Source organism: Rutilus rutilus, assembly GCF_951802725.1.
Source record: "Rutilus rutilus genome assembly, chromosome: 6".
In the NCBI taxonomy this organism is placed as follows: domain Eukaryota; kingdom Metazoa; phylum Chordata; class Actinopteri; order Cypriniformes; family Leuciscidae; genus Rutilus; species Rutilus rutilus.
The window spans coordinates 7808860-7836801 of NC_140214.1; the positions used below are offsets into that span (position 1 = coordinate 7808860).

Genomic DNA, 27942 nt, shown 5'->3' on the forward strand with positions numbered 1-27942 from the left:
CATCCGTCCGTCTGTCTGTCTCATCCATCCATCCAACCATCCATCTACCATCCATCCATCCGTGAGTCTGTCTGTCTGTCTCATCCATCCATCCATCCATCCATCCATTCCTCTGTCTGTCTGTCAGTCTCATCCATCCATCCATCCATCCATCCATCCATCCATCCATCCGTCTGTCTCTCATCCATCCATCCACCCACCCATCCATCTACCATCCACCGTCCGTCCGTCCGTCTGTCTGTCTGTCTCATCCATCCATCCATCCAACCAACCATCCATCCATCTATCTGTCTCATCCATCCATCCACCCACCCATCCATCTACCATCCATCCATCCATCCGTCCGTCTGTCTGTCTGTCTCATCCATCCATCCGTCTATCTGTCTCATCCATCCACCCACCCATCCATCTACCATCCATCCATCCGTCCGTATGTCTGTCAGTCTCATCCATCCATCCGTCTGTCTGTCTGTCTCATCCATCCATCCACCCACCCACCCATCCATCCATCTACCATCCATCCGTCCGTCTGTCTGTCTGTCTGTCTGTCTCATCCATCCATCCATCCGTCCGTCCGTCCGTCCGTCCGTCTGTCTCATCCATCCATCCATTCCTCTGTCTGTCTGTCTGTCTGTCTGTCTGTCTCATCCATCCATCCATCCATCCATCCATCATCCATCCATCCGTCTGTCTGTCCCATCCATCCATCCATCCATCCGTCCGTCTGTCTCATCCATCTGTCCGTCCGTCCATCCATCCATCCATCCGTCCATCCATCCATCCATTCCTCTGTCTGTCTGTCTGTCTCATCCATCCGTCCGTCCGTCCGTTTCTGTCTAAGATTTTTTGCAGTGTTTATAGGTGATAGCAGTATGAAATGTGAGATTTGACAACCCAATATCATAAAAAAACTATTGTTTTTATAAGGTGGCGATTTCGTATGAATTTGTATGATGTGAAAAAAGTAAACATGTAGGTCCTCCCCTAATCCTACCCGCCACTGAGTCGTAAGCAGATTGTACGAACTCGTATGAATTAGCCACCAATCCACCAAACCAAAAAAAGTTTCCATGAGATTGTCTTGGGTATAATGTAGCATGACCGATGCGCGGTCGAATTATTTATCTGTTCCTGATCCACAGCGTTTGACTCATTCTATTTAATTAAAACAATGATGCTTGATTTGATGTTTTCAACACCTCTTACCTCTTCCATTCACTGACTTTATTTTCTCTTGCACAAAGCTATGCTGACTTGTCACCAAGTTTCTAAGAATTTCTTTGTCTGCATCCCATCTCCACCTCCTGATGATCTCTAAAGACAGTCGCTGTCAGCTTGTGGCCTTGGTTTCCATGGACACCGATACTCGCTCTAAGCACTGACTTGTTTAGTTGACTCTAGTGTTATATAGGCGCGCTTTGAAGCAGCAATCCGCCGAGCATTGAGTGGCGCACATCACATGAGGATTCAAGCCCCGGATGTTTAAAGAGTAATAATTAAATAGTCTGACGTTTAACGAGCAAGGTCACAGATATGTGCTTTAATTAAGCGTACTTGTTCAAAATATCTTGTCCCACTCTTGAATTTGCACAATTCTGATAGACCATTGAGATTTGTTTTAAAAAAAGGAACCTTACTTTTAGTTGTATCGGGAAATGTATTTTTACATTCTTTAAAATTTGGACATGCATGAAAGTAAATCTAAATTGCCTTTTGCAAACCAATTTCCTGCTGTAATGGAACATTGAATATTTATTTAATGTTGACTTGCTTTGGAATATGGCATATCTTAAGTAAATATTGCATTTTTTTCATAAAATGTTTACATGAACAAGATTTTTGCATAAAAAAAAACAAGTCATCAAGGACTAGTCTATTCTGAGCTATAATAAAGAACATTCAAGCATATTATTATCATTACTTTGACATTACTAGGCAAAAGGTACTGTAGATATGGAGTTCAGTGATTCTCTCTAGGGTAAATTATATGATGCTGACATCTACTGGTGAATCACAAGAGATCCACCTAAATGTACTATTAAATGAAATTACACGTTCTCTTATAATTTATATATAGACAAATCTATTTAAAATCATAAATATGAACCATTCTGATGATAATTTCTTAAAACTAAAAACATTTTCAGAAAATAATGGCACATGAATAATACTCAAAAGATCCCCTCATAATTCACAAAACTTTATTCCGTATAACATAGTTTCAAGGCCAAATCACAAATAAATAATGGAGTTGTTTGCTATGACCTGCTTGTCATAAGACACTAACCACCCACACAGAGGAGAAAAGACCCCAAACCCAGTCAGTAACAAAGACTAAACATATTTAAAGGAGTTAATACATCTGCTAAATGCAGTTGACCTAAAAGTTATATTTAGGGAGCGGGCAACAGAAGGAGAGAGAATGAATCCACCAAACATCCTCTTTGTGTGTCTGAAATGCTCAATAGATCTGTGTGCAGACATTAAACGTCATTCTGAATCAAGAGCTTCAAGAACGTAGTTCTAGAATGTGGTTAGAGAGACATGTTGATGGTATCAGAGTCCTGAACTCTGCCATTCATTTGGGTTAGTTGTTGCCAAGGACATGACTGACAGGTGAATGCACCAATCAGATTACGGTTCCCCTCATAAAATCAGAAATAAGGAGGAGCTCTCTCTGGACTAACAGCTGATTGGCCAGCTGCTTGCGGCTGGAACCAATGATATTGCAGGATGTAAATGAAGCACAATCAAGGTGAGCAGAATAGCAGCTCTAAGAGGGGATGAGTCACTCCCTGAATTCAAAGAGAAAAATAAATTAATCAAAGGTATAAATTCCTATAAACCACTTTTAATTTCCACTGTGTAAAAAAAGGCAATCAACATCCTCCATCGAGCTTAGGAAAGGCAGACTTGTCTAGCTTAGGAACACCATTTGCTTTCAGTTCCTTTTAGGACAAAGAAAAATAGTAACAATAATAAAGTACTTTCATTAAAGAGCATCGTGTTGTGATGGTAAAGCTGGAGTGTTTCTACAACAAAAGATTAACCAAAGCTGTGCCTAAAGGAATCCAGAAATATAAAAAAAAACAAAGGTTAAACTATTTGTCTTGAAAATGTTATGTGCAAAAAAAAGAGAAAAAAAAGTACATTTTCACATAAATAATGAATAAATGTACAGATTTAGAAACATTTGTCCGAGATATTCGAAGCTTGTTTGGTTTACATCTCCTGAATCATGCGAAGTCAAATGCGAATCATAATGCATCAGTTGTCAATTCATGTTAGAGATCTGCACAGTCCGAATCAGAATAAATGCGTCTCTTCCGTTACATCACAGAGGCTGGAGACGCTCTTGGGGCCGGACTGTGCGTATCATTTAATGCATCTCCGAATACATAACTCTATTGCACATTCAAATTCACACATCTCCTCTTTGTTGAAGTCAATAATCATTTCATACAATGACAATATCACAATATAATAAAAAATGGCCATTTAAGAAAACAAAAAGGGTACCCAAACTACTCCACTTAAACACTTCATCCATGCGACACAATGGCTGACATCATACTGTACATGACATTTTAAAAAGGAATAAAGGCTTTACAAATTCAGACAAAAAAATAAAATCAAAATGAGTTCAAAGTAATATACGCTGAAAGTATGGAGTCATACATTTTGTGTGATCCTTAGGCAAACCCTGTAGACATGAGTAAAGGAACATGGGAGAGCAGAGCGGTACAAGGAGTGAATTTTTCAGATGAAGAGCAGATATTAAATGCAAAGGATACACATGACATTTGGATGATGTATGGGAGTGAAATTGGAGTTTCCCTGACAAAAAAAAAAAAAAAACCTCAGTATAGCTTTTTCTGTATTAGAGCACATCTCTGGCTTAAGACTGCTCTCCATAACAGCTCTTTGCAGCATTTAAACTGCTTTGGTGTTGAATTAGAGCTTTTCTTCTCGCATTAGAACAGCTATCCGGTTTAATACTGGTCTCGCCTGGTCAGGATCGTTAGGAGTTTTTGCAGCTCTTTCTAGGTACACAGTCCTCAATGTGCTCTAGCACTTGAACTACATTAATAATTTCACACAGGGCAACCGTAACAGACTTTGGATACAGGTAAACAACAGAAGCCGAGGTTCAAAAGTAACAAAATGTCAAGTACACACTCCAGAATTCCATTTTGAGAAAAAAAAAGTTACATAGTAACAGATACATTTAGAGCAACATTCCATACACATCCAAATCTTGCACGGCTCACAAAGCTGTTTCAGACCAAAACATCAGTCCTTGAAAAAAAAAAATCTAAGCTAACAAAGAAATAAGCAACAAAAAATGTAAAACGCTTCCCTGCATAGACTCGAGATGACAATTCAGTGTGACTGATTTGCAGTAGGGTGGAATCATCAAGCGCATCCTACAGAATAATGTGAGGGCGGGGTGTCTACCAAAGACAGCCAATGAGAGAAAAGGAAGAGAGAAGTGGGTGGGGTCCAAAGTCTCACAGTCTGTAGGTTGTATTGTGTCTTTTCCAGGAGTCACTCTCGTGAATCATCTGAGAAAAGTGCGCTATTCAGTACCTGCTTCAGCAGGTGACGTTTGCTTTCGCTCGGTTCCCTCTCATCAAACCATAACCAAAATTCAAGTGTCACTGTTTTGATCGCAGAACATCACAGGAAGCAGGAAGGCAGAGGATTGTGGGTTGTTTTTTTTGTCGTATATAGGCATTGTGGTATGGTGTGTCCTAAACCCCTTACCCCCACATCACACCACCGGCTGACCCCTGGTTTCATTCACTTGCCGCCGTACATCCTCTCGATATCGTCCTGATAGTGCGTTTTTAGTTCCTTGCGTTTGAGTTTGAAGGCGTCGGTAACCAGGCCCGTCTCGGGCGTCCAGGGTTCGGGGCTCAGACGGATTTTCTTTGGGATCTCAAAGCGCTCCAGCTTACCTGTGAATCAGAACAAAGAGATTATATTTAAAATTTACAACTAAAACAAAAATGGAAAACATAGAGAGAGACATTTTAAGTGAATTGTTTTTCACTGGAACTGGGCCAACGGAATCACATGATCCTTCAGAAATCATTCTAATATGCTGATTTGTTGCTCAAAAAAACATTTCTTATAATATCAATGTTGAAAACAGATGTGCTGCTTATTTTTGAGGAAACCGTGAAACATTTTTTTTCCAGGATTCTTTGATGATGGAAAGTTCAAATGAACAGTATTTATTCGAAATAGATGTTTTGTGGCATTAGAAATGCCTTTACTGTCACTTTAGATCAATTTAATGCATCCTTGCTGAATAAAAGTATTGGTTTCACTTTATTTTGATGGTCCCTTTAACACTACATGTCTACTAACTCTCATTAGAGTGTTAGTAGAGTATTAGTAGACTGTTAGGGTTAGAATAAGTTGACATGTAGTTGCAAAGTTACTTATAGTCAGTAGAATGTCTATTGGAGGAGCATCACAGTAAAGAGTTAGCAGATATTAAGCAGACCGTCTACTAATACTGTAAATGAGAGTTAGTTGACATATAATTGCAAAGTTACTTATAGTCAACAGAATGTTCAAAAGGGACCATCAGAATAAAGTGTTACCAAAGTATTCATTTCTTTCAAACTAAATCTATATATTCCATTTTCCCAATTGTGATTTTGCCCTGTTGTTGACAGACCTGTTATAGCCGCTTCTGTGATGATACGTAGAACCTCTTTCTCCATCTCTGCATGGTTGCAGATCTCTTCCCATGATCCTCTGATGCCCCTCTGCGCAGCAAGGGTGGTTAACTGCTTCTGATTGGGCACCACAAACCCAATCACATAAGACTCGTCACTGTGTAGAGAGGGAAAGATTTATGCATCTCATCTATGAAGCATGTGTGAGTGCTGAATTGTCACAGTATGTATGGGCACATTTGCACTCACCTGTTGGCATAAGCACAGATGTTGTCGATGAATGAGCAGTTTTTGAGCACAGCCTCCACTTTGCCCAAAGACACGTATTCACCAGCTTGCAACTTCACCAGGTCCTTCTTACGATCTACACACACACAGGCCAAAACCATTAAAAGAAACGTACATAAAAACTACTATGAAACACTTAAATAGTGCTGAGATTTTATTGCCTGGTTTCACAGACAAGGCTCAAGCCTAGTCCCAGACTAAAATGCATGTTTGAGTTGTTTTAACTCAAAGCAACTTGCACCGAGATATCTTAAAGTATGTCAGTGCCATTGTTTTGTCTCAAAATGTACACCAGTAGTGTTTTTTTCTAAGGCTAAAAGCTACTTCAGGCCATTTTCAGACCTACAGATGGTTTGCTTTGTTCTGAAACAGTGAATTAATGTTACATTTTCTTCTTTGTTCGGTTCGCTTTCACAAGGCAACATTTCATAGCATACCAAATGTGTTTATGCAAGTCATATGTGAGTAAAGCTGTCCTCTTCTTGATCAGTTTCATCTGCGTCATTCATCAAGATGGATTGACAAGTTCACTCCGCGAGCTTATTGTGGCTTTATCTGTAGCTGTCCTGACACGCAAACACTTACGAATATAGCAGTCATTCCCGCTGATTATTAACTGATTATATATATTTAATTATATAATACAATATTTTCCCCTGTGGTGAAAATCCAGCTTTTAAATGTTGTTTATATGTGTCTATGTGGTGTTTTTAATAAGCTTTAAGACAAACCATGTGCAAATTCACAAGTCGATACCATTGCCGAGTATTTAAAACTGCAGTGAACCAAAGACAGTCTCAAAAACGCGGTTCGAAATCGCTGGTGTTTCTGACGTCACAAACTACCTTGTAACCAATTACGTCAACATGTGGATCTCTGAGCTGGTGTGAGTGGAGGCGGGGCTAATTTGCATATTCATAGAACCGCGTATACTAAATGAGGCAAGTGTGTAGAGTTACATTAAAACTATTTTAAGGCATGATGATTTTTTTTTTTTATCAAGGAAACAAATGCTTAAATATGTAATTTGGATGATCAAAGATGAGTTTTTAAGGGATGAAATGATTGAATACAGGGGGACTTTAAGATGAAGAGACGCTCTTTGGTTTTCAACTGTGATAACTAATGTGCTCACTCACAGAATCAGACACTGCTTCTTTTTATAGAACAAATTTCCGGTTATGAATTATGAGACCGCTTGATTTGCGGGTCCATTGGGTCGGATTGCTTTCTTACCACCCCAGAGCTCGTTTTCAATCGGGCTGAGACCACCTTGTTCAGGCGATCTCGGAGCGACTGTTTTGGTGCAGATCAGAGCGTGATCGCCATGTTCATATATGCTTAAACCAACCGAACTAAAGGAGGAAATGCACCAGATTCCAACACAAAAGCTCCAAATGAGCCAGATGTGGCAATACCCTAAATGTCCTAACTGAACAAAGGCCTACTCCTGGTTTAATCTAACCAGGCCTATGTCTTGAAAGAAGGTTCGTGTGTATGTGCGTCTCTCCACACCGATAATCTTGAGGCAGCCGTCAGGGTGAAACTCTCCGATGTCTCCGGTGCAGAACCAACGCTGGCCGTTTGCATCCACAAAGAAGTCCTCTCGATTCTTCTGCTCATTTTTATAGTAACCCATTGTGACGTTGGGACCGCCAATCACAATCTCTCCTCGTGGGTTTGGTTTATCGGTGCTGAAATAACCACCTATGGACAGAAAGAAAAAGACATTAGAATGGGCAATATTTAATAAGATTTAAAATCTCAGTATCTTAATATTTAAAAAGCTGAACTGGCCTTCCTCCCAGTCCTTCAGCATGATCTCGGAGCACACCAGAGGAGCTCCAACACGTCCGGTGCTGTAATCAGAAACTAAACAAACACACAGTATGAACACACTTTTATACATTTACATCATATGTTTATATGAGCTAGAATTTACCCTCTCTTTACTATTAATACTGCCTTTGCAGGTTCCTGTAATCTAATGAATCCCCATTAACCCAATGGATTAACCCAGGCTTTTATTCAAGACCCCATGCCATTGATTAAATGTATTAATCCCAAGGTTCCAATACTTTTTGACCCATGAATTCCTATGACCTTTTTCTTAGTCGTTTGTGATTGCTGGATAATGATTTTTAATTACAAAGAGACTGCAGTCAAAGAGCAATTATTTCTGGCCAATTAAACATTTCAGAGCTGAACATAACACAAAACATGGTTTTTTTCCTGAAAGAAAATTAAGGAATAAATTGAAGGGAATACATAATGTAAGTGCATAAAAGCATAAACACTTAATTTTGTTAAAATATTCATTTTACATTTGCATATCAAGTAAATGTATCAAAGATACATTAGATATTTGTATTGGAAAACAGGACAAAAATACTGAGGAAGATTGGAATTTAATGCCAATACTTTATGAATGAAAGACTTTCTGCTCTGATTTTTAGACCTTAATTTGTTAGGGAGAATTAAGACTTTTTAAGACCCGCAGAAACCCTGAAAAATAAATTAATAAATAACTAAATAATTTTCCAAGCCTTTATTATGACTTCTCCCAATATTTCTAGGTTTTCCATGAGCGTGGGAATCCTGCAACTAGGGGGGCAGGTTCACAAATATCTTCTTAAAGAAGTTTGATTTAAAGATACATTTTAAGTACATAATAAATGTTTTTTAAGAGCAGTTCCTTAAGTTCACATTTTTTTATGCTGCCTGCATATTGTAGTAATAATCATAAAAAGCATGCACTATATTTTCGTCGCAACTAGCTCCAGCACTCAATGTAGCATTTTTTAATGCACCGTTTATTTTAAAGTTATTTTACGACATGAGGGTGAGTAAATGATGACAGCATTTTAATTGTTGGGTGAACTATCACGTTGAGAGGTTATTTACAAAGATTTTTAAGAACATTCTTTTCAGGAATTTGAATTCTTCTCAAGTTTTGCCTTTGGAACAATCTTAAGACAAATAATAAGAACATTCTTAAGAAATGTTTTTAGGAATACAAAATATTCTTAAAGTCACCATGAAAACAAAATTGACCATTCTTGTTTGCTATGATATATTGTAGCATTTATTATAAATGATTTATCCACGCACATAGTTTTTGTTTTATTCATGTGCCCTTGTAATCTTTAATTAAACTAACTTTCCCTTCCTCTTGCAACATCATCTTTTCTCTTTTCTGATGACTTGTTTACCGGCGCGAAGACGGGACAACCTGTCACTCACATGAGATCGACCAACAGAAAACCACAACGATCCAACGAACCAATCAATTCCCGAAGGACAAAATCAAGTCCCGCCCTACATGTTTCTTGTTCAAGAAGCCGTTTCTCTCAGATATACGTCACAATAAGGGTGAAAAGACTAATCGCAACTCTGTTTGATGATGACTTTAAGTTCAAAAATAAGAAAACATCAGTTAAGAATAATTTTATTCTTTTGTGAATCCGACCAAGCTTTTAATTCTATATAATTATTTCAATACTAGAACCTACACCCCTTGATTTGAAGTAATGATACACCTTTTAATTCTAGAGCTCACACTACGTTCGCCTTCCCTTATAAGTGAGCTTTGCTACAGCTGCGTTTAGTCCCAATACTCCTGTCCGGAGTCCTAGCTTCACTTCTAAGTGAATCCCATGCTTACACTCGCTGATGGTCCCAGCTCCGCAGGTCTCGGTGAGACCATAGCCTTGTCCCACAGGACAGCAGAAACAGATGTTCATGAAACGCTGAGTAGCTGCGGATAAAGGAGCTCCGCCAGACAACAGCACACGCATGTGACCACCCAGCAACGAGCGAACCTTCTTGAACACAAGCCTGCAGAACACAAAAACAAGATGACATTGGACATTAAATAATATAACGGAGAAAAATATTCCTGAATCTAAACAAACCCAGCAAGTTTTGGAAGAAATCACGTTAATATTATTGTATTATACCTGTCACAGAGAGGCGTGCTGTATCCTTTAGAGAGCTGCTCCATCTTGTAGTTATACGCCAGAACAAAGAGAGTTTTCTGCACACTGCTCATCTCATCAACTTTAGTCATCACGTTCTTATAGATCCGGTCCATAATCTCCTACACAATAGACATAATAGCTGTGAGTGAAGTGTTTCTCTCTCATTAAGACCAGGGCTGGGTATTTGACACAAATTTCGATTCGATAAATATCCGCTCTCAATTCAATGTGATTTGCTATCGATTCATTTGGATATAAATCAGGTACAGTACATGTCAGCTTTTTCTCATGGAAAACAAAGTCTCAACTAAAGCTGCATCAACTGAAAACAGCACAGACTAAAATATTGATTCCTGGGATTTAAAGTCCCCTTGTGGTGAAAATCAAGTTTTAATATTGTTTATATGTCTATGTGGTGTTTTTTTTTAATAAGCTTTAAGACAAACCATGTGTAAATTCATAAGTCAACACCATTGCTGAGTATTTTCTCGTTAAAACTGCAGTGAACCAAAGACAGTCTCAAAAACGTGGTTTGAAATCTCTGGTGTTTCTGACGTCACAAACTACCTTGTAACCAATTACGTCAACGTGTGATCATCAAAGAGTGGATCTCTGAGCTGGTGCGAGTGAGTGGAGGCGGGGCTGATTTGCATATTCATAGAACCGTGTATACTAAATGATGCAATGGTGTAGAGTTACATTCAAGCTATTTTAAGTTAAAGACATTTTTTCAATGAAAAAACATTTAAATGTGTCATTTTGGTGATCAAAGATGATTTTTAAGGGATTCAATTATTACTACAGGGGGACTTTAAGAATCGATATAGGTTCATCAAAATAAGAATCGATTTAAATCGAGAAATCAATATTTTCAACCCAGCCCTAATTATGACCACTGTGTGCGTTTATGTGGATGTGAGTTCTTACAGGAACAGCTGCCATCAGTGTTGGTCTGAGCATACTGGTGTCTCCTTTACTGCCCTTTTTAATTTTAGATGACTGTGGGAGAAGAGACAAAACAAGACAAGATATTGCACATTAGCAATTTTAGTTTTTCTTCGCATTATCATCATTGTTTGCAGTTATGATGCAAATGCTTTGGCAATCAAAAGTATTCTGAGATTGTAAAAGAGCTTGACATGGTGTCATGATGTCACAATAGCATGACTAAAGTGTCTGTGTGTGTGTTTGTACCTGGTCAGCAAGAGTCTGAGGTGACGAATATCCAATCCGGCAGCCATGTGACACGCATACTAGTTCAGCGCTGAGCTCCAGGACATGAGCAAGTGGCAGGTAGCCAATATAGGTGTCATTCTCACTGTCACAATAAAAAAGAAACATTGTTAACAGAAAACCCTATGCCAATAACTAAAGCTACTGCAGACACAGAAAGCATCAAAATGGCTAGAATACTTTAAGTACAGCTTTAAAAGTGTCTCTATACTGCACCCTCTTTAAACTGTGAGCTTTTGCACATCCTGCACTGATGTACAGTTAATGCATCTATTTTTTATTCTTCCTGTTTATGTTTATACTCATAGATTTTCATTCTGGTAGTTTATTTTTTATTTATGTTTCTCTTTCACTTTCTCATCTTACCTTATAGATGTCTATCTTATTATTAATATAATTTCCCCCCCTTGTTTTTTACTTTTTCCTAGGCACTAGTGTCCAAGACAAATTCCTTGTACATGTAAAAGCCACTGTACTTGTGATTCTGATTCTAAATGGGAAAACAACTTAATTTCACAAAATATTCACACAATGTCAAGCGTCACATTTTGGAACAGTAAACAAAGTCACCTGAACCGTCCAGTAACACATTAAAGAATAAATACATAGGAATCAAACTTTCATTCGAATTTATACATTTAAATATACAATATTGTTCGTATATTGTAAACGTATATTGTTTACAATATAAACAATAAGTTTGGGATCGGTAAGATTAGTTAATGTTTCTGGAAGCACTCTCTTATGCTCAATCAAGGCTGCATTTATTTGATCAAAAATACAGTAAAAACAATAATATTGTTAAAAAATTATATAAATAAAAAATATTGAATTTTTTAACTGAATTTTCAGCATCATTACTCCATTCTTCCGTGTCACATGATCCTTCAGAAATCGTTCTAATACGCTGATTTTATTATTATGCCGAAAACATTTGTGCTGCTTAATTTTTTTGTGGATTCTTTGAAGAATAGAAAGTAAAAAAAAAACAGTGTTTATTTGAAATAGAAATATTTTGTAACATTATACATGCATTTACTGTCACTTTTGATCAATTTAATGCGTCCTTGCTGAATAAAAGTATTAATTTTACTGACCCCAAACTATAGTGAACATTAATTAGTGAATGGCAGTGTACATTAACCATAAGGTCAGGAGGATCATGGGTAAATTAACTAGTACCGCCAACATCATGGATTTGCTTCCCAGGTAACCATTTTTGAACATCGGTGTCTTTAATCATATCGCTGTGATCAGCATTTTTCGTTAACACCTTAATTAATGAGACATTAAAATGCTAATTTATTATACAGACATAAAATGAAGCACCTCCAATGAATAAAGCAATGGAGAACAGCTTTTTAACTGCTAAAAATCAACGGACAGACAGAATCACGCTAGATAGAGGCGTCGGAGAAACACACTTCAGGTTAGGAATGCGTTCAGCCATGCCGGTGATGCCAGCGATGATGTTGCTATGGGAGATCATGACTCCTTTAGGAATGCCAGTGGAGCCGCTGGTGTACATGATCACTGCGATATCAGACGGGACAGGCTGCCTGCGGGACACCATTACTGCACACAGAGAAAGACACATTCACATTCCTTCATTAGCGGCAGCCATGTTGTAGTGCCATTTAAGACAGAAGAGCTCTAAAAGAACTACTTTGAAGGAGTAAAAAACCCATTTTTTAAATGGGAAACTGGTGGCTGCCAAGATTTCTTGCACATCATCAGAATCTCTCTGTCCAAAACAGATGTCATAAATATGCAATGCATAAATATGCAAATTATATGTAAATTAAACCACGGGCACCAGGAAATGTGCTCTAGTTTAATAAACAAAAAGCTGTTAAACCCTTCACCTCTGTCGAGTTACTAAAAACCTTTTTGTTTAAAACCACAATTTGTATATATTTTGTATATACATTGAAATAAATTGAAATTAATATTTCGCATAATATTAATATTAGTCAAATATATTTATTTATTTATATATAAATATATGCTGACCAAGGTTGCATTTATCTGCTCAAAAATACAGTAGAAACAGTAATATTGTGAGTATACTTACAATGTAAAATAACTGTTTTACATTTTATATATTTTAAAATGGAATTGATTCCTGTGATGGGAAAGCTGAGTTTTCAGCGTCATTACTCTAGTCTTCAGTGTCACATGATCCTTCAGAAATCATTCTAATATGCTGATTCGCTGCTCAAGAAACATTTTATGTGTGTGTGTGTGTGTGTGAAAATAGTAATGTAAAATAAAGTATTACATTTATTAAAAAAAATATATATAATAATAATAATAAAAAAAAAATATATATATATATATATATTTTTTTTTTTTATGAAGCAATTTTACAAAAAAAAGTTTTTTGAGAGGCAGAATGTAGGCACAACTGATGTTCATCGGCATCAACGGCCATAACTGACACCTGTTAAGACTAGTTAGACAGGCTCTCATAAAAAAACAGGTCTAATAACTGCAGTGATATGTCTAAACCTTTTATCTCAGTCTTTCTGAACAGAGAAACCCTGCTCTAATAAAGATAACATCTCCCTCTCTTATCTCCTGAGGGGTTTTCTGAACAGTTGCTCTTATCTGACACAAAGGCTGAGTGTATGAGCTCTCAACACCGGTTCGCATGCCCTCAAGTCTTCTTTTCATCTGACAGGAAGATCCTGCTGTCTTTCTTCCCCGAACAAAATCTATGTTTACAGCTCTTTTGGTCCTTAGTCTGTTTATTGTGTCAGTACAGTTCAAAACATGACAAAGGGTGGTGTTTCTATCATCAGCAAGCATGGGCTACTGTGAATTTCTCTCATGCTTATTCTGTATTAGGAATCCCTTGGCTATATTTAGACTTTTTAGTATACTATATACTACAAGCAGTATATGAACCCATATGTGGCATGCAAATGTAACAATATGCGGTATGCATATAAACTAGCGTTCGACTGATATGGATTTTGTGTCGGCCGATGCTGATATCTTGAGCAGGGTGGCCGATATAAAGCCGCTATAGACCTTATGTAGCTCCGCCCCTTTTCAGCGCTGCGCTCGTTGCCTTTTGACTTCCGGTCTGTATTTTCACAGCGATCTTGCGTATTTATGAATGAACGGCTCGTTTTAAAATCTTTCCGGTCCACTGACATTTGTTAAGACATCTGCTTTAAACATTACAATCCTCATTAAACTTCCGTTAACTTTACATTAAGTAAATCCACTTTAAAAGCTAATTACTCCTGGACAGCAATGCCATAGAAATATACAGAGCGACAGCAAAAACGGAAGTTCAAAGACAATATTCTAAAGATGGCGGCACCCTCATTTCTCTGGTGCATAAGGTCTATAGGTCTATATAATATTAAAGATGGCAAATAACACCTGTATCATTTTAAACAACGTAGTATGCTACTTGAGAGTTTAGGCACTTACCATTTTCAGTTTTGCCCCCCAGTTCTTGCACTGCACCCATGTTGTGGACCATGATGCCTCTGGGGAGATCAGGCCAACTGGTGGTCTTTATATCAACCAATATAATGTGCTTCAGTCTGGGGACTTCCATCAGAATGGCCTGAGAGAGAGAGAGAGAGAGAATCATTCAGAGCAATAATCGACAGCAGCTTTGACACTTCATGAGCTCACTGGTGTGACGTCGGTCTCGGTCTCACCTTGAGGCGGCTCTGCAGCAGGTCTTTGCTTGTGATGATGTGCGTGACCTCAGTCTCGTTTAGACCATGAGCTATAGCTGCTCCTCCCAATGTGGAGTACAGGGTCACCACTGACACGGAGAGAAAGTTTAAAATAGTGAGAGATTATTAATATTATTTATTAATAATTATTGATTAATTATTTAATTATATATATATATATATTTTTTTTTTATCAATAAAGACTGGATGATTACAATTGCAATAAAATTGCACTGCATGTAAATAAAAATAGTAGTAGTAATAGTAATAATAATAATAATAATAATAATAATAAGGTAAAAAATAACAATAAAATACCAACGACAATTTTTATATTTGGCCCATGGCGAATGTTCATGTTGTTCAAGATGTCAGTAGAGAAATCAGATTTTTTTTTTTATTAATTTATATCGTTTTAAATCGATTAAATCTATTTATATTGTAAAGTTATGTTTACCACAGGCTTTATTTTACTCATAAAAAAAACAAAAAACAAAACACATTATAAAACCCCATAGGAAAATCTCGAAGGAATCAGTGGCGAATTAGTCTTCCGGGTTTTGACGTCATCCCTGCACCACTCTATTGACCTTTTCTATTTCTGCAATGTTTTGAATAAAACTCGAAACATCCAAGGGACAAGGGTTGTGGGTAATATTAATCGCATGCACAGATGGACATTTTGAGAATCCATCCAGACACCTTTGGCATACTATCTTCAACATCATAGTGCATCTAAAATTTTAGATGCACTAATTCACATCTTGCATACTTTACGCATATATAGTATGATTTAGCATGTGAACTGGAATGAAACCAGATCTGATTAATGAGAATCAGATTTGCTGCAGAATGCATGCGTGTGTGTGCTTGAAAAGTGAATAACAGTTCTGTTTTCAGTGTGATCTTGCATCTAGTACCACAGCAGTGCTGCCATTTTTGGCATGATATTTTGTCCTAGTCAGCACAATACAGCCGATATTGGAGACAACACTGTGTGTGCGTGATTTGAATACTCACAGGGGAAGTTGTACATGAAGCATGCCTGCGCTGCTACGATCCATTCAGCACGAGTCTCGCAGAAAATGGCGATGTTACAAAGAGGCTTCTGGCCCAGAGCGGCCAGCCCGCTACCAAACCTCTGAGACAGATGGAACGTTTCTTCATACGACAACCAGTTATAATCACCCAAAATCACCTAGAGAAGCAGAGAGGAGTCAGGGTTGCATTGTATTGAAATTCTCAGTGGCTTTCACAGCAGCATGAGACTTCTTTTCAATTTCATGTAAACAATTCTGGACAACAACAGGCCAGAGATCAACTCTGTTTACAGAGAGAAACTTCTTCCTGTGGAGCTCGAGAGAGAGAGTTCTCTCGGGATCTGTCCACTTAACCTTAGACACACTCTATATCTACTTGAATATTGTGTAAGTATATGTTTAGCAGAGTGTTTAAAGCATTTCTCACGGAAAGGGTTATGTTCACACTGACAGCCTAAAGGCCCTTGCACACTGAGTCCGAAATTATCGCATGCGTGCAATTATCAAAATGCTTGCTGCGGATGCGAAAAAAGCAGAAAATCGAACCTGATTCTGAGTGTACAAGCGTGATTGACATAACGTGAGGTCGTATTTATTTTTTAATGTGCGAAAATTTCGGACTTAAATCTGATTTTAGTCACACACTATCTTTCAAAGGTTTGGGGTCAGTATAATTTTATTCTTTATAATAGTCATTTATAATTTTTTTAAAATTTTTTATGGATTCCACAAACATTAAGCAGCACAACTTTTTAACATTGATAATAATAGAATGTAGTCATATTTATTTTTTGACAGGAATGAAAACAAGGCTGTAAGGGATAGAATTAGTGTGTTTAATGGTTTGTACTGTTGTTTAACAAAATACTGTTTGTTTAGCTGATGAAACATCTTTCCCAAAAAATAATAATTATACATTCAGTAGACAGAAACTCCATAATGCGTTTAGTGGTCTAGATATTTTTGAAAAACAAAAATGTATTTTCTGTTATGCTTATACAACTGAAACTGATGGTGGAAAAGCGGCTTCCACAAGTTCCACAGCCATTAAGAGTGTGTGGCCGTACAGTATGAGTCAACATGAGCGTGTGTGTGTGTCTTACCTTCTTAAAGATCTTGCCGTTAGGCTGTATCTCATCCTCCTCGCTCAGCAGCTCTCTTGTGCCGAGGCAGTCTCTTTCAGGAAAGTGTACTACAGCATATTCAAAAACTTTATCCAAAGTATCCACACCCTCGTGCAGCAGGGACGCCAACCTCTGCTGGCTGTTCACGGCCCGGTACGGCCCTGCCGGAGTCCCGCTTACCTGATGGGACAGGAAATTAGAATGAGGTCATGGGGGAAATGTAGGACAAACACAGGCAGTAAAAAAAAAAAAAAAAAAATCCAAAACCACTTGTCGCCTAATTCATCATATTTTAGTTTCTCTAAAATATTACTATTTTTTTTAAACCAGCAATTTAATTATGTGACGTTATTCAGTAATGAAAGTGACTCAAATCCCTCCGCTAATCTAAGATAAATTGCGATAATCTCTATTTATAATAGGTACACTACCGTTTAGAAGTTTGGGGACAGTACGATTTTTTTAAATGAAATGATATTTTATTCAGCAAGGATGCATTAAATTGATAAAAAGTGACAATAAAGACATTTTACAATGTTAGATTTCTATTTCACATAAATGCTGTTCTTTTGAACTTTCTACTCATCAAAAAATCCTGAAAATTCCTCCAGATTTCTATCACAGGAATTACATTTTAAAATACATCAATATGGAAAACAGGTCCTTTAATATTTTACAATATTACTGTTTTACTGTATTTTTGATTAGATAATTGCAGCCTTGGTGAGCAGAAGAGATTTCACAAACATTCAAAAATCTTACTGACCCCACACTTTTGAACAGGACCCAGGGTTTGAATGAATCTGTGCTGATGTTTTGGGCCTATTCATCCTATGCTGTACTTACTGTGCGCGCTTTGATCCTTTTAGCACGGGCCTGGTTCCCGCTGGCTCCGGAGAGCAGGTACCAGGGCAGAAATGTGATGACGGAATAAACCCAGGCGACCGATCGAAAGACCTGCAGCAGGAGAGGAGACATGTCCTCCTTCAATTTCATCCTGAAAAAAAAAACAGAGGACAAGAAAGAAGTTAGTGATTGATGCCCTCAAACCACACCAGCTTTACCTTTGATTTCTGTCCTCCACTTACTTTGTGTTGTTCTTTACTTTCCTCCAAGTACGTGATAGTATTCCTCTTTTCCTGAAGGTCTTGCTGGCTTCTTCTGGTTCTTGAAGTTCTTTATGGTATAGATGCTACTTCTTGACGTTTCTACTGCCTTTTGTCAAACCTGCTGGCTGAGAGGGCAATTTCCTGTTCCATTTCCTTTTCCCACTCCAGCTTCCTGCTCTGATGGCGTGCAAAGCCTCCTGGGTTTAAAGATGAGCTCTCCCTGTGGGGAAATACAAGCAGCAAAGTGTGTTTTGTCAATACGATAAAAAAAAACCCACAATTTGAATTTGAAAAGTCTTTGTTAAAGAGTTATAAGCCATCAAACAAATCAACCAGCTACAAGGTGAATCACAACATTATAAACTTTATAAATTATGCTAGCTGGACTTAAACTTAGGCTGTGTCCTAAATCGCCCCCTATACCCTTAAATAAGGCACTATTTGAGGGGACAGGCATTTGTAGTGGTGTCCAAAACCATAGTGGACGTTATCGAGTGCACTTATTCAATTCCACAATGTACCGCAATAACCAGTGTACAACCGTTGTACACTCAATGGGTAGAGAATACCCATAATGCACTGTGAGAGTCTTGTGCTGAATGAATTCTTGCATCTGACCAGAATATGGCGCCCACAGCTGAATCACTTTCCAAACCACTGGTCCAATGTGGCTCCAGCATAATAAAATTTAGGTACAAATTCCTTTTTAATTGATTATTAAATTGTTTAATTAAGGTTTATACACAGTTTCCATGACCAAGTTCAAGATAAATCTTTTCATTACTACTGGAGCTGCCAGTTTGCTAAGTTTCAAATAATTATTAAACGGCAAACACAAACTATGCAAAAGCGGCAGCCCTTTCGGGGAACTCAGTGTCCGAATTCGCTTACTCGTTTTCGTTCACTCCTTCAAGTGAACTATATTAGTGGACTAATGTAGGGAATAGTGAATGAGGGTATACGGGTCGATTTCGGACACAGCCTTACTCTACCGTATGAGCATGTGTGTTAACCACTATGTGTTAACCACTAACCACTGACAGGACCACTGTGATTTAACTAGGGACGGCTGGTAAACAGTGTACGCTCTGAGCTCAGAGGACAAACAAGACAGGCTTTGTCGCTCTGGAAGGATGAAGCTCACACTAAAACAAGTGTTCTGTTCGAGAGGAGGATGTGTTCATGAATGCATGTGTGTGTTAAGGGGAAGAGATGGGGGGGGGGGGGGGGGGGGTGAGCATATACAAATTTGGCCGAATTCTGAAATACCAAATAAAGATTGACCTGATAATCCAGCAGCTCAGAAGATATGAGCAGTGCTGAACTTAAAAATCACTGACCTAATTCAAACCTAATTTTTAAGTGAAAACAGCCCCCCCCAAAAACACTCTGGGAAGATGCATGTTTTTCAGCCAGAGATAAACACAACACTTGTACACAATAACAGCTGACTTCTTTCTTTGGTTTTGATACTTTAAGAGGAAGGTCAAAAATACAATCCAGGATAGAGACGCTCTCAAATATCAGCTATACAGCAGAAATGCATTCTCTCCTTGTAGCTTCAATCGTGGACACCAGAGAGGTTTGGAGGTGGTCAGGATTTGTGGTCAGCCAATGTCACTCTATGTATATCTGTCAGTCAGGTAGTGACTTTTGATGCACCTCTTGATGGAAATAAATGTTGTAATGTTATTTCCATCAAGAGGTGCATACATTTTTGGTCAAGATCTTGTATTGACAATGCAAGAGTCCATCACTCTGTAAAGTCTCCTCCAACACATCCCAAAGACTTTCAATTAATTTATTGTCTGGACTCAGAGGTGCCAATTAATGTGTGTAAATGATTCTTCATTCTCCCTCCCAACCATTCTTTCACAATTTGAGCCTGATGAATCTTGGCTATGTTATCCTGGAATATGGTCATGATGTTTCTTCCTACATGGTTGTTTAAGAAATGAAAAGCAACACACACTCCATCAGTTAGGGTTAGAAGAAGTGTTGCCAAACATATAACATGCTAGAAACATAATAATCACTGCAATAATGATCCAGTCATAGACTTAACACTTAAAGAGACCCTAAAATTATTAAATGCACACTTTACAGAACATTTACTCAAGGTTAACCTATAATTTGTTTGGGGGAAAATGTGCACTTAAGTAGATATTTTGAAGAACTTTGGGAACCAAACAACATTGGAGACCACTGACTTTAATTGTTTGGACAAAAAAAAGCAAAGAAACATTTGTTAAAATATCTTCTTTTGTGTTCTACAGAAGAAAGATCATAGGTTTGGAACAACTCTTATTGAATTTCCAATATTGCGGCATGAACTCTACTGCCTTAGGGGCCGAACTAAAAACAGAAAAAAAATGATGCGTTTTGACTGTTCATTTACACGATAACAGCGTTTTGGGGGCATGAAAACGCGGGTTGCCAGATTGAGGACACGTAACAAGAATGAGCAATTGACAATGGAAGACGAGGAGACTTGTAAGTTGATGAGTTTATTGATTTTCGATGAGTTGATATCACATTTTAATATGCTCCCGTTCATTAAGATTTTTAGATGGGTGCGAAGGCTTTTTAGGTCAGGTGGAATCTGCGATCTCTGACCCAGTTTGTTTGCTGGCTTCCATGGCTACAATATGCTGTGTTTTCCGCCAACTGGCAACCTGTGGTGGCGAAATACTATTGGGTAAATTGGCAACGTGCGGTATCACACAGACCAAAACAAAAACAGACATTCCGCTCAGCTCTAACCCTTATCAAATCCACCTGAAGCAGATAATCAAGGTATTCAGGGTTAGGTGTGTTGGAGCAGGGTTGGAACTGAAGTCTGCAGGATGGTAGCCCTCCAGGAGCAGGGTTGGAGACACCTGCTCTATCATGTGAGGAAAAATAGACTTCTCAAACTACTTGTGGATAGTGGATTGTAATGTTGCTGTGATAAACATCATGTGGTAAAGTCGTTGCCCTCAAGCACTGTGAGAGGGTTGAGTATCATGCAGCAATAACGGACAGAACATTCCATGACTGCCGTGAAATCCCAGACATGATCACCTAGAGACCGGTAGCACATGGGCGTGAAAACCTTTCCTTCAAGAGGAATGTCACAGACTAGGGAGACGTGTTATGTTCAAATCTCCCTCTCTAGTCCACACAGACCATTTATAGAATCTAAGCTGCAAAAACTAGGTCGTCCAGAAATCAGTAATGTCATAACCATGAGCACATTAACATGACAAGTTTGACTACTTTATTAAGGCCTTTTCACTATTCAGCAAACTGATATATTCTGATATATACAACAGTGTGGAATATGAAGAATGAGGTTAGCCAATCATAACAGAGGTCATTTACATACCCAAAGAACTGCAAAAACACCCCGTTTCAAACTATTGCTGTTAAGGAAGGGTGGGGGATCCAATGGCGCTGCAAAAAAGGGTGAAAAAGTATGGAGCCAATTTTAAATATTGTGAAATATAATTACAAATTAAAATGTTTTCCATTTTTACATATTTTAAAATGTAATTTATTACAGTGATGCAAAGCTGTAATTTCAGCATCATTACTCCAGTCTTCAGTGTCACATGATCCTTCAGAAATCATTCTAATATGGTGATTTGTTGCTTAAGCAACATTTCTTACATGTAACATTATAAAATGTCTTTATTGAATAATTTAATGTGTCCTTGTTAAATAAAAGTATTGATTTCTTTAACTTCTTACTGACCTCAAACTTTATAACAGTAATTTTAACAACATTGTTTCAATTGGTAGGCCAGAAAATCAACTCTCAAAATAGCTATTAAATCACAAAAACAATGTTTCTTAATAAAATCCTTTACAGGTGAATGGGGGAAAAGGGAAGGATGGTGTCTTGAACATTAAAATGGGTGTCTATTAACTTATGGCCTCTAGCTGTCTAGTTAGTTATTATTATAATTGCTTACTTTAATGGGACTGGGAGGGACCAGTTATACAGCTTTTACTTATATACTTTTTAAAAGATACAGAGGTCCCAAAAATCATTTGGACAGTGAACACTAAAGCCAAGAAAAGATAAAGATTCTCTTTCTTTATCAGTAAACATTTAACAACCAATCACCCCTTCATAAATGTCAAATATTTAGGTTAACTCCAAATTTACAATTCAAAAATGCTAGATGGGTCATAACCAGGTGATGCCAAACCACTTCTACCATTGAAATATGATTAACAAATGTGCGATTGAGCATCCTCTGTCCCTCGAACTTCCATTTATACACGCTTTCAATCACAATTTCAATACCATTTCATGACCAAGTCCAGTACTGGTAACAAGCGCATCAAACTGTGATAGACTAGTGCATCTGAGGCACAGATGGTCATCTGAGAAGTGGTCAGTGTAGTGAAGATCTTCAGCAAAACTAAGGTATCAAATGTCATCTCCTCTTAGCAACCAGATCCAAACTCACCTGCACTGCCACAACACATTCGAAAGAGAGAGTATTCACCTGTTTTCACACCGGTTACATTATTAGTTCTAATTAATGATGCTTGCTCTAGGCCCTGTTTACACGAGTGCGTTTTGGTTTTAAAGCGCATAACTTTCGCCACTGTTGTCGACACTACTCCGGGGTTTTCGACCCTGGAGACATTTGGAAATACTGCAGATCCCGTTTTAGTTTGAAAACTTTCAGTGTAGACAGACCAAAACGGAGACTTTTAAAAAAGGAAGGCGTGGCTGCCTACATTCGCTCCCTGATTGGGTCTTCTGGACCATTGTGTATCCTCCCCTGATTCGCTAAGCCCCTGGTCATATGACAGACCTTTTAAACAATAACAGATGGAACTTTTGCTTTGTTGACTTTGTTGTCCTTTTTAGCAGCCATTTTGCAGTTAAACTGCATTTTATAATACTGCAGCTGCCTACATGCCCAAGAGGCAAGCTATTATTAGAGCAATCGGCAACTGTACACGCATGCCCAGTGTGCACGAATGGTCATGTGACATGCGTTTTCGGTCGTGCAATGTGGACGGAGTCCTTTTCTGAAACGTAGTGGAAATGGCAGTATGGACAAGGATCGTTTTCATTGTAAAATGCCGTCGCACTTGTGTAAACAGGGCCTTGCATAGGATTAATATTCACGATTGAACAATTGACTTAAGCCAGGTGCACACTGTACGATTTAAAAAATAGTCCTTTACGATTGTTGCTTGTCAGACTATACGAACATGATTCCAGCTGTAAGCCATACTGTAGGATCTCAGTAGGGCTGCACGATTAATCGCAATTTCCATGTAATCGCACTTAAATCGAGATCGCTTATCGCGATTTTAAAATCGCAAAGGCTGCGATTATTTTTTTGCGCAGTTTGTCATTGATGTACGGCTCTGTAAACGCTGCTCCATCTGAAAGCACTGTGAGTTTGAGTCACTTATAACGTGCATTTGAAAAAAACAACACGAGTCAAATATCTTTCCAAACACGAGAATCATTTATGAACCTCGTTTTAATAACATGCAACATTTAATAACATGCATTTACTCCAAACTCACTTCATAAGGACAGTTGAGCTCCTCCTTCTGTGAGATGATGAGCTTCTGACACAGAATAAGGCAGTCGTGCATTTATAAGTCATGTTTAATCAAAGCGTTTCAATCTTCTGACTATTCAGCTACAGCGACAGGGATTTCCTGGAATGATGCGCCGTTATTGTACTTCTGCGGCGGGGCATATTTAGCGTGTTTGCGTGAGCGCCCTCTGGTGTTCAAATGGGGCAGTGTTTACTACCAATCAGCCGAACTCCACTGACAAGCTGCGCTTAAAATAATCGCAGCCTTTGCCAAATCGCGTGCGGTTTTATTGCGATTAATCGTGCAGCCCTAGATCTCAGTTGTCATTAATGTCAGACTGTACGGAAGTCAAGGCGCGTTAAAAACGGACGCACGCAAGAAGATTCGTCAAGATGCCAGAATTTCATCGGAGGTAAAATTTTATCGCAACGGTCATTAATTGGCTGTTGGCGAACATGTCAAACTAGCGATCAAAGACTTAAGATTTTAGGATTAGAGGAATCTTTTAGGATTCTCAACATTTGTCTCAGATGGCCAAATCATGGCCAAAATCGTACAATGTGAACCACCTGGCTTTACATTGAAGGATGAAACCGAGAAATATCAACCAGCCGAAACACGCTACATAGCAACAACGCTCAGGTAACCTCTCTCAACACACTAGCATTGTGTTGAGATTTGCACGGGCAAGCACCAACATGGCTTGAGTGTGAAAATGAAAGAAAACACTACAGGCAAGTGACAAAGCTTTAACATGAAAAGGAGGAACCAGTAATTAACTACTAACAGCAGACACGTAAACCAAAAACAAAACAAGTTTGGAAAGTGTTCTCTTCCCTTTTCCGCTTGTGATCAAACTCCTCCGCACAAAAATGCAGACGGCGCTTGCAGAAGTGAAGGAACAGGCACATTTTTCAGACACACCTACCAAGATTACTGAACAGAGCCCCATCATTTACCACCCATAATCCCCATTATACATCACTTGAAGAGCTTGGGTGTGATCAGACTTGTTTGGCTGGTCCATCACCTCGTGCTCAAGGTGTGGGAATAGAGACATGAGTCATACACTCCTGTAGTGGGACAATCGTGAAGAATCAAGCCCACAGGGAAGTCGGAAATTAATTCACACTCTGACTGAACTGCTAAACATCCAATACTATGATATTTTGTCACAGTCTAGGTGGCGGTACAGTACAAACCATCATTGCATACTCTACAAACCAGAAAAAATCTCTAAATCACATTGTATTGCCGTTTTAATCTTGCTTGGTGCATCTTCCCTTTCCTCTAAAGTCCCTTTCACACAGCATGTTGATCCTGGGAAATTGCAGTAAAATTGCTAGAGTGCCTTCTGTGTGAACGCAAACACGTCCCGGGATTGATGCCGGGATCAATGCCGGGATGGGGACCCAGTAACATTGCCGGGATGAGTCCCGGAACGCGTCCTGTGTGAACAAAAGCCAGGACCAATGCCGTAAGGGGTGTGTCGTAGTGATGACGCACGTGCCATCCCACGGGCCTTTCTACAACCTATGCTACAGCATATGGGGAACGAGCCACTCGACAAACCCAGTGCCGCTACTGGGGAGCATGGACTCGTCTTCACGTAGAAATGACGAAGAGGAGTTATCAGCAGAACTGACATCTGACAGGAGTTATCACATCCTGATGTCACGTGTCTTTACGGGATGTGTGTGAACGCACTCACAGATTCCAGAAAATCACTGGCAGTGTGAATGAAGCAAAATCAAACAACACATTATCCGTGTGTATTTTCTGGAATCTCTGTGTGAAAGGGGCTCAAATGAGTTTTTGAAATAAATGTCATTGAATATGCCCCACAGCACTGATCGCTCTGTAGATGCTCTGCAGCATCTCGCTTAGGACTATTTATAGTGTTAAAGGGATAGTTCACCCAAAAATGAACATTCTGTCATGATTTACTCACCTCATGTCATTCCAAACTCATAAGACTTTGAAGCACGAATTAAGATCTGTTAAATTAAATGAATTTTAGTGAAAGCTAAGAGAGCCTAAATTAAATACGTTGCTGTGGATTCATTTTGCAGTGCCTTTTTTTTTTTGGTCTTTTAAGTTTTGGTTACCTGGACTTTTAATGGAGGAACAGAAACCTCTCTGGTTTCATTAAAAAGATCTTAATTTGTGTTATAAAGATTAACAGAAGTCTTACGTGTTTGGAATGACATGACAAAAATTATCTTGAATACTTGAATTTACATTTTTGGGTGAAGCATTCATTTAAATACCATGGATTGTGAGCTGTGTGTGACCCTGTTATTAAGCACAAGTGTGTTTTGGACTTGCCCCTAAACACAACCCTCACAGAAAACTTTCTGCATTTTTACATTTTCAAAAAAACATCACCTAGTATGATTAAGTTTTCCTCATGGGAGCCAAAACAGGTCTCCACAAGGACAAGGATTTTGGATATTGCCATCCTTGTGGGGACATTTTATCTAATGTAGGCTATTCGTTAACCACAAACAAACGCAGACACAGCCTAGTGCCCTAAAGCTATACAAAATATCCTTATTATCAAACAATTTCTACAGCCAACTTCAAGTCAAGTCATCTGGTAAACTAACCTGCATGGTCACCATTCAAACGCATTGCTTATTCTTAGTGCTGGCCTTCAACTGATAGCACATAATCCACAGGATTATCTCAAAGCATGTCAACCCACTATCTTCCCAATCACCCATAACAAACTGCAGTCCCATGTCACCAGCACACTTACCTGTGCCCTAATTCATCTTATTCTTGACAAAATCTGCTCGTCTGATCACAGAGAATCTGATCTGATGGCGTGTGAATGTGTAAATGCCATGTTGGCTAATGTAAGATCGTGTTTGTTTGTGTGTGTGTGAGAGAGATTAGTGTGTGGTCATCACCTGAGCACTAATGTGTTTAGTGTGCATGCAAGTGTATAACGAATGAGAGATGTACATGATCACGGCTATAAAGCACAGACATGTTTGTATATGAATGTAATCATGTAACTATATGTGTCATTGCATCCAGAGGCCTGAGATGACCATCAGTATCAAGAGTGGAATGCGATACCATCAATATCCTACATTCCTCGGCTGTCAGAGCATGCAAACCCTCTTCATACCAAAGTAATACCGCGCATCTGATGCTTTACTATATGCATGCGAGTCTTCAATATGTAAATCAACCTTCTCCGCGCGCATCTTCACCATACGTAGACACAATAAACACTCACCGTATGCTTCCACGCTGACGCAGCTGCTTCAGTCAGACTCGCAACATAGCATTTAAAATGGCGAAAACAATGTTTTTATAGAAGAGCTAGACGCGGCAAATATAGTGCGATGATTGTTTATTCTTCTATGTCGTTGTATGTTGCGGTCGCTGTCTCGCGCCGCCGTAGCTCTCAGCCCGGAAGTGATGGAAGCGTTGTCATGGCAGGGGCCGGCTTCTTGCCGCTCTGATTGGCTGAAGGCGGGTGGCGCGTGTTGGAGGCTAACGTGACATCACTCTCGGGTTACCAGCGGTCATTATCGATTTGATTGATTTATTTGTCAATTTGCATTGTTATTTTTTAGATGTTTGTATTTTGTAGGCAATGTCTTCTTTTTTAAGTGGATAGTGGATAGTGTTGTTGATTATTTTGTGAGCTTGACGATAGTGCAGTGTTGCAGCGCCCCGAACAGCTGGCAGGCGGCTAGCTATGAGAAGTTCTGAGAATCGATTCTTTCGAGCAGTGTTCAAAAAGTGATTCAGTTACTCTTTACGTCACTACGTCATCTGACATCCCAGCGTGGCATGCTCTAAAAAGTTCAATTAAAGGGATAGTTCACCCAAAAATGAAAATGTTGTCATTTACTCACCCTCAAGTTTTTCCAAATATGAGTTTTTATTATTCTGTTGAACACAAAAAAAAGATATTTTGAAGAATGTCAGTAAACAAACAGTTGATGGGCCCCATTGACTTCCACATTCCATAGTATGGGGGGAAATACAATGAAAGTCAACTGTCTGGTTACCTTAAAAAAAAAAAAAAAAATTATATCTTTTTTTGTGTTCAACAGAATTAAATCAACTCTGTTTCGCTTTCATCTGACATGGTTGACGTAGTTCGGATCTCGGTTTAATGGATCAGTGAGTTGTTCACTCGAGAACCGCACGGACCGATTCAGTCCGACACGTCAACGAATTGTT

General features: G+C 38.7%; 1 protein-coding gene across 1 annotated transcript; it reads right to left on the minus strand.

Annotated features, from left to right (window-relative positions):
• Positions 1 to 2186: 2186 nt before the first annotated feature.
• On the minus strand, positions 2187 to 27170 carry acsl3b (acyl-CoA synthetase long chain family member 3b). The gene is made up of 17 exons (XM_084410363.1): positions 26984 to 27170; positions 18151 to 18391; positions 17909 to 18059; positions 17042 to 17242; positions 15919 to 16096; positions 14878 to 14987; positions 14642 to 14780; positions 12619 to 12769; positions 11156 to 11279; positions 10889 to 10960; positions 9941 to 10080; positions 9646 to 9818; positions 7779 to 7853; positions 7497 to 7688; positions 5943 to 6057; positions 5693 to 5850; positions 2187 to 4961 (listed from the first exon to the last, which is right to left on the minus strand). The coding sequence occupies exons 3-17, from the start codon at positions 18056 to 18058 to the stop codon at positions 4804 to 4806; spliced, it is 2136 nt and encodes a 711-aa protein (XP_084266489.1). The 5' UTR covers position 18059; positions 18151 to 18391; positions 26984 to 27170; the 3' UTR covers positions 2187 to 4803.
• Positions 27171 to 27942: the final 772 nt, after the last annotated feature.